Raw genomic sequence first — 7952 nt, forward strand, 5'->3', positions numbered from 1 at the left:
AACAAAGCGGGCCTCAACTTCCAGCCCCAGCTCCCCAGGGTGGGGGCGGCCGAGTCCCGCAACAACCCGCTCTCCCCTCCCGGAGATGGAAAGGGAATGTGAGGTCTGGAAGCCAGAGTGCCGTGTGGAAGCCTCTGATCTTTGCAAACGCAGGGCTCTGATCTTTGCAAACGCAGAGATGGTTTTGTTTGGGGTCCCCCCACCCCCTTCCTGCCCGCGCTCTAGCTCCCACTCTCACACACACGCACCCACAGTCTCACTCCCTCTCTCTTCCTCTTCCCATCTCCAACCCCAATGGGTTGGCCCCGCAGTGCCAGGGGGCCGGGCCGGCGTGTCCCCGGGTCCCCCGGGCGGGCCCCCACCTGGGGATGGTGATGCACTTGGTGTTGGCGTTCTGCGTGGTGATGGCCTTCTCCAGCTCGTCCAGTTGCCCCGTCTTCTTGAGTTTCTTGACCAGGCTCTTGACCGCCTTCTCGCACCATTTCTCCTCCTGCCCGTTCTGCTCACCCTTCTTCCAGCCCAGCAGGCGCTTCACGATCGGGGGAGTGAAAGGCAGGATGGACGACATGGCTGGGGAGGGCGCGCGGGCGGCGAGGAGCGCCCCCGGCGGGGCTAGGCTCGACGGAACGCCGGGGGCGCAGAGGGGAGCTCAGCCGGGGCCTGCCGCGGTCGCCCAAACTTCGCCTCAACTCTCGGCGAAGTTGCTGGGGCGCCGGGCCGGGCCGCGGCGCTGCAGCCTGCGGGGCTCGGCGCGCGGCCCAGCGCCCGGAGCGGCTCCCACGGCGAAGAGAAGGGCGGCCGGGCGGGCGGACGGCAGCGATGCCGGGTCGGGAAGGCCCCGAACGCGGGGCGGAGGCGGCGACCGCGAGACTCCAAGTGGCAGCAGAAGTTTGGGTTTCCGCACGGGGTAGCTGTTTGGGTGCCGCCTCCGGGAAGGAAAGTCCAACCCTCGGCCAAACTTCGCTCGCCTCGCTACCTTTGATGCGCAGATCCCTCCGCCTCTGCTGCCTCGCCGCCCCGCCACCCTCCTCCTCCCGGCTCGCCGCTCGCTCGCTGGCTGGGCCGGCCCGGGGCGTGCGCCGCGCTCCCGCTCCCGCCCGCTCCCAGTCTGTGTTTCATGCAAATCCGCGTGCAGCCTCCTTTCCAAGCGCTGTCACCGCCCCCTCGCCGCCGGGGCTCTCCGCCTCCTCCCCTGCGCCCCGCCACCTCCTCCCGCGGGCGCCCTGCCCGCCCCCTGCTCCGGGGAGGGCGCCCGGCCGGCCGGCCACCACCCCGCGCCCAGCACGCCCACGTGGGCAACGCGGGCGGCGGCAGTCCTGGCTCGAGCGCGCGGGACCCTGCGCGGCCCCGACCTGAAGTCGGGCGGGCGCGGGGAGGAAGTCCTGGGAAACGCGCGGCGAGAGGGGCCTCGGGCGGGAGGGCTGAGCGCGGCCCGTGGCGTCCGCTCTCGGAGTCCACACTCGGGCGGCTCGGTCTCCGGCGGCTTGGTTGGAGTTGCGGGCCGGAGAGAGTCGGACTCGCAGCAAGTAAGCGCCGTCCGGACGGGAGTGCACCCTAGAGAGGACCCGAGCCCGAGAGGGGGCGCGCGGAAGGCCCGGGCCCAGGAAGTTGGGGCCCGCACTTGGCCTCGCGCTGGCTGATCCCTGTCAAGTCTCTTGGCCGGCGCCGGCGCCCGCGCCCGCGCCCCTGTGCTGTTTTTATTCTCTCGTCGGTGAGATCACACCGTCGGAGAGCCTTGGGAAAGTGTGCGGAGGAGGGTGTGGCGGGGGGGAGAAGTGGGTCCTCAGAAATGGAGAGCTGGGGACACCAGTGACAACCTGGACAATGGCTGGAGCCAGGGATCCCTTGAGCCTTGTGAACTGAGTGCCCGGCAGAAAATGAGCCTCAGGGACATCTGTTGAGTTCTTGAAGGAATGAATGGAGGTGCTTTCGAATTTATCTTTGGAAGAAATTTACATAACACGGTGTTGCTGGATCTCCGGAGAGAGAAAGATCGGAAATTTGATAGTTCCCAGTAAATGGAAGAGTTTTGTTTCCAGAGCAATGAACTCACAAAAAAGTGGGGCAAGACAAGAGTATTCGGAGAGTTTGTGTATTCAAAAAAAGCAAAACAACAACAAACCAATTGGCACATTGGGGAGCTCCGGGGCTTTTCTCCCCACCAAAAGAATTCAGGGGCGTCTGGCCGCAGGGCCCTCGGCGGCTTTAAGGAGCTACTCCAGGCCCCTTGGCCTTTCTCTTGCTGCTGCCTCCCGCAGTTGACTAGCCGGTGTCTAAGCCCTTTGTTTGTTTTTAACAGCAGGAATCCCCCACCCCCCACCCCCGCTTTGTTTAAAAAAAAAAAAAAAAGTTATCTGCAAACCCTCAAGTGGGTGGGGAGTTACAAAGCCCTGTGAGGTGTGGCGGAATCCACAAAGTCAGCCCAGAAGCGGCAGGGGCCCTTGCCTTGCCCCAGAGAACCGCCTCCCACAAGCCAGTCCGCAGCTGCTACTGCAGAAGGGCGTTGTGCTCCTCACCCTCCTCTCTTCCTAAATACCCACCTGAAAAGGAGAATCCCTGAAACCCAACTGAGGCTTGTCAACCTGACTTCCGTTCCTTGCTGGTCCTCCTGTTAACGCGCTGCCGCTGTGGTCTTAGGTTTCACTCTCTTCTTCCCGTCCATCAACAGAGACAAGGATGACACAATCCTCATTTATTAATTGCTTTCTTCCAGGTAGCCTGCCTGCCTCTGATTCAATCTTAACAGTGGTTGGTGAGGTAGATGTTCCTATGCCTCACGTTTACGGAGGCACAGAGAGATTGTATTACTTACTCAGAGTTCCAAGTGGCAGAGCTGGAATTTGAACCCAATACTTTGTTGACGCCTCAGTCTTCGATCTTGACACTGCACCCAGCTGCCTGGGTCACGGAAGGAAAAGAAGGCATCATTGATCGAGCTCTTTGCAAAACAGTTCTCTACACAAGCACACTATTGTAACACTGCAAGGACTATTTGCTCACCTGTAAAATGGGGCTAGAGGTAGCTTCCCTCGCAATCTCCTAGGGTGGCTGTGAGAAGCTCATGTGAAAAGGTTTGCATTGTTAATGCCATGAAAAGTGGTGGATTGAGGTCAGATAAGTTTAACACACATTGACGGAGCAGCTCTATGTTGCAGCCCTCCTACTCAGTTCCTGAACTTCCAAAATAAAAGACGAAGGTCTTCAAGGGATTCACAGCCTAGAGAAGCATCAAAGGGTGGGGATGGGGATGATGTGACTGAGTGGGCAAAGATGGACAGGGGCCTTGCAGTCATCATCGTCCAGTAAAATGTTAATCTTAACCTGAACAAGTCCAACCATTGAGAGGTAGCCAGAGAAAGTAAAAGGGGCTCAGTATCCATCAATGACTGGCCTGGCTTCCAATCCTGGCTTTCTCTTCTTCCCCTCGCGGAGCGTGTGTTCTCTCTGCTGTAAGAATGGAGTAAACGGTTCTCACTGTGCAGAGTGGTGGATCCAGAAAGAGCACTGTAACTGTCCTCCTCTAGTTCAAGTCCTTTATGTTACACAGAGAGCAATGTCTGATAAAGGAAGGCGATTTGCACTGTGGAGGAAGAGCCTCAGAGAGATTTGAGGATTACATGTAGTGGAAGGACCTGACAGGTACTTCACCCTCTAAAATCATGGCATTGAAAGGGGCCCTCATTCAAGCCCTCTCATTTTCCTGAGGGGAGGAAATAACCAGGCAGCCAGCTAGTTAGTGTGGCAGAACCACGCTTCCCTGCGCTTCCCCTGCTGGCATCTGTGTGACAGGAACATCTGTGCATGCAGAAAAATAGTGCTGGACCCACCTGCAAGTCTAAGAAGTGTCATTTCTGGGCTAGTTATTTCTCCTCAGGCCTGTTTCTCCAAGAGAAGTCCCTCCACTGGGGCACTAAGTCCAGTTTCAGAAAGCTCTGAGGAGGGCTGAGGAACTGATTCTTCTCAGTGCTGAGAAGACCCTGCATGTTCTCTTGATCTTGACTTTGGGCAGTGAATGGGTGGGCCCCTCTTGATGGATAAAACTCTGTTCTGGCACCTGGTCTCTTGGGGCCCAGCCAGGCCTGCTTTTGCAGAGGTTGTTCTTGGGAGGGAAACATTAGCCCAGTTAGTTTTTCATCACGGTAAGTGCAACGTTCAGGAGATGTGGGATGGAAATGGAAACAGCGACTCTGTTTCCCTGGGAATAGTCCATCCTACGAACAGTTCACCTCATGAGGTGGGTTTTCTTGTATTTGGAGTGGTTTTCACGTATTTGGAGTGAATCCCAAGTGGGCCACTTCAAATACACGAAAGAAACAAATACCTGACCTCAATTCTGATTATTTTCCCATTAGCTAAAGGGTATTTAATCAACAAGTAATGAATCTAGAAAAAGCATATAAAATCATCTTCATCTTACACAGGCAGAAAGTGATGTCTATAAAGGAAGGTGATTTGCACTGTGAAGATTAGTAGCCAAATCAGGACTAGAATTTTCATCAGAGTGCCCTCGCCTAAGACAGAGCCTCTGTCTACAGTCAGATCTTTATCTATAGCTCTTTGTAATACCTTACACGTGTGAGCTCTTCTGTGGCACCAGATGACCTGGATTAAACTTCTACCTCTTCCACTTCCGGCTGTGTGACTCTGGGCATGTTCCATAACTCTGTGTGTGTCAGTTTTCTCATCCATAAAATGTGATCATTGCAACATCTTCTTAGGATTACTGTATGGAATCAGATTCAATCACTCATATAGGAAGCTTGGCACAAGCACATAGTAGGTTCTCAATATACATGGATGTGATTCATGCATACCGTAAAGTACTATGCAAAAGTGAGAAGCAATGAATTCCATTCAAAACAAATGTATAGAACTTAAACATAGTTCCAAGAGAAAATAGTAAGACACAGAGGGAAATGAATAGCATAATGCTACTATGTAAAACAAATTACATATACACAAAATAATTAGATATATTTTGAAAGAAGTTAAACTAATAAAAAGATACACATTGACCCACTTCACATCCATTAGGATGGCTATTATCTTTTTTCTTTTCTTTTCTTTTTTTTTTTTTTTTTTTTGAGACAGAGTTTCACTCTTGTTGCCGAGGCTGGAGTGCAATGGTGCGATGTTGGCTTACTGCAACCTCTGCCTCCCAGGTTCAAGCAATTCTCCTGCCTCAGCCTCCTGAGTAGCTGGGATTACAGGCATGTGCCACCCACACCCGGCTAATTTTGTATTTTTAATAGAGAAAGGGTTTCTCCATGTTAGTCAGGCTGGTCTCAAACACCTGATGTCAGGTGATTCCTCCCACCTCTGCCTCCCAAAGTACTGGGATTACAGGTGTGAGCCACCATGCCTGGCCAGCTATTAGCTTTTAAAGAGCAGAAAATAACATGTTGGAAAGGATGTGAAGAAGTTTGAATCCTTGCACATTGCTGGTAAAGATGTGAAATAGTGCTGCCTCTGAGGAAAATGGTATGGTGTATGTATGGCAGTTCCTCAAAAAACTGAGCAGAATTACCATATGATCCAGCAATTCTATTTCTGGGGATATACCCAAAAGAACCGAAAGCAGGGACTCAGAGTATTTCCACACCCATGTCCATAGCAGCATTGTTCACAACAGTCAAAAGGTGGAAGTAACTCAAGTGTCCATCAATGGATGGGTGGAAAAACAAGATATATTGTAGCCATACAATGGAATTTTTACATTTTATTTATGTATTTATTTATTTTGAGATGGAGTTTCACTCTTATTGCCCAGGCTGGAGTGCAGTGAGGCAATCTTGGCTCGCTGCAACCTTCACCTCCCAGATTCAAGTGATTCTCCTGCCTCAGCCTCCTGAGTAGCTGGGATTACAGGCATGTGCCACCACACCCAGCTAATTTTGTATTTTTAGTAGAGATGGGGTTTCACCATGTTGGCTAGGCTGGTCTTGAACTCGACCTCGTGATGCACCCACCTCAGCCTCCCAAAGTGCTGGGATTACAGGCATGAGCAACTGCGCCCAGCCCATGCAATGGAATATTATTCAGCTTTAAAAGGAAGGAAATGCTGACACATGAAACATTGTGCATGAACCTTGAGAATATTATGCTAAGTGAAATAAACCAACCACAAAGGAACAAAAATTGTGTGATTCCACTTACAGAGGTACCTAGCATAGTTAAATTCTTAGAGACAGAAAGGAGATAGTGGTTGCCAGGGGCCAGGGGAAGAGGGAATGGAGAATTGTTGTTTACTGGGTATGGAGTTTCAGGGGAAAAAGATGAAAAATCTCTGGAGATGGATGGTGGAGATGGATGGTGGAGTTGGTTGCACAACAATGTAAATGCAGTCAGCGCCATGGAACTATACGCTTCAAATGGTTAAAATGGTCAATTTTGTTATGTATATTTTACCATAATAAAAAAGTAGGAATAGGCCGGGTACAGTGGCTGATGCCTGTAATCCCAGCACTTTGGAAGTCCAAGGCAGGTGGATCACCTGCGGTCAGGAGTTCGAAACCATCATGGCCAACATGGTGAAACCCCATCTCTACTAAAAATATAAAAATTAGCCAGACGTGGTGGCAGGAGCCTGTAATACCAGTTACTCGGGAGTCTGAGGCAGGAGAATCACTTGAACCCAGGAGACAGAGATGCAGTGAGCCGAGATCGTGCCACTGCACTCCAGCCTGGTGACAGAGCGAGACTCCGTCTCTAAATAAATAAATAAAGTAGGAATAAAATGGTACATATTGAACAGAGTAGAATAGATGTCTGAGTTGGATGTATGGGAGAATAGGAGATGAGGCTAAAGAGGGAAAATAAATAAATGCATTCAGGTGTGTATGATTGATGTGTGTAACCGAGGAGTGTGGCTAACTTTACCCTACTGCTCTAGAGCTACAGCATTTCAAAGTGTTCAACATACGTTAGTCAATAGACCAATTGTTCTCTAGTTTGTTCAAAAGATACAACCTTTGGCTTCCAGTACTATTCAGTTCGGTGATCATGATATCTTACATGTGGAGAACTTAGTCAAAATTATTAAAAATTTCCTGTCTCACAGCAACCCCTAAAACATGCAGGCTTAGGCATTGCCCTATCTGACAGCTTAGGGAACGGAGGGCAGGAGATTAACACCATTTGTGGGGCTGTTCTATGCCAGGACTGGGCTCGGGACTTCAAGGATGTGGTCATGTTTAAAGTTCTCAGTGTCTACAAGTTGGTTGTTGCGTTGCTGCTTTATGGAGGAGGGACCAGAGAGGCAGGCAGTTCAGCTGTTGTTGGCCCAAGCCTGAATGGCCGTGGACTGCTGGCCCCTTACTGCCAGCCCAGTGTGGGTCCCTATGCCCCCAAAGCCCACAGCAGAATTTCTGGTGTGGATTACACAGTGTCCCTGGGAGAATGACTATGACAGAAGGAGCTGGATACAGGTACTGTCCAAGGAAAGTATTAAGAGGGAGCAGGTCTGACTCGGAAAGATTTGGAGCAGTGGATTGGACTTGAGGCTGTGAGCAGACCCAGGTGTGGGGCCAAGGCTGAGCTGGGAGCATGGGACAGGCCTGTGGGCGGGCACTTGGAGCCCAGGGCAGGGTTCACAGAGCTGTTTTGAGTTCTCTTGCAGGATCTCCTTCCCAGCCTTCAGAAATTGCCAGGCCGGGAGTTTGGGGGCCAGGAGAAGATCCTGGTAGGTGTGAGGTTGTATGTGTATGAGTTTATTTTTTATCATTTATGTGTGTCCTGGTGTGTTGCACTCTCTAGGCATACAGGGGTGTTGTTGAGATTCACATGTGTGTGCATGTGAGACATCTCTGCCTGTGCCTCTGAGGTCTTGTTCATATCTCATTCTTTCAAAGTCCAGCACTGGTTGTTTAAGTACATGTTGTGTGAGTTTCCTCTCTGAATTCATATGTTTCCGTCCTTGCATACATCTTGTATGTACGTATATATGTTTATAG

At 51.4% G+C, this 7952-nt stretch overlaps 1 protein-coding gene across 2 annotated transcripts in view; it reads right to left on the reverse strand.

The window, feature by feature from the left end:
• SMAD3 (SMAD family member 3) overlaps positions 1 to 1181 on the reverse strand; it is a 132323-nt gene extending 131142 nt beyond the window's left edge. Inside the window, exon 1 of one of the 2 annotated variants that reach the window (XM_033189656.1) lies at positions 363 to 1181. In XM_033189656.1, the coding sequence (XP_033045547.1) occupies positions 363 to 568 (206 nt within the window). In that variant the 5' untranslated portion in view covers positions 569 to 1181. The remainder of the gene's footprint in view (positions 1 to 362) is intronic. The other variant, XM_033189658.1, reaches the window with a different exon arrangement.
• Between the last annotated feature and the right edge of the window lie 6771 nt (positions 1182 to 7952).

Source organism: Trachypithecus francoisi, unplaced genomic scaffold (genome assembly GCF_009764315.1).
Source record: "Trachypithecus francoisi isolate TF-2019V2 unplaced genomic scaffold, Tfra_2.0 Lachesis_group3, whole genome shotgun sequence".
In the NCBI taxonomy this organism is placed as follows: domain Eukaryota; kingdom Metazoa; phylum Chordata; class Mammalia; order Primates; family Cercopithecidae; genus Trachypithecus; species Trachypithecus francoisi.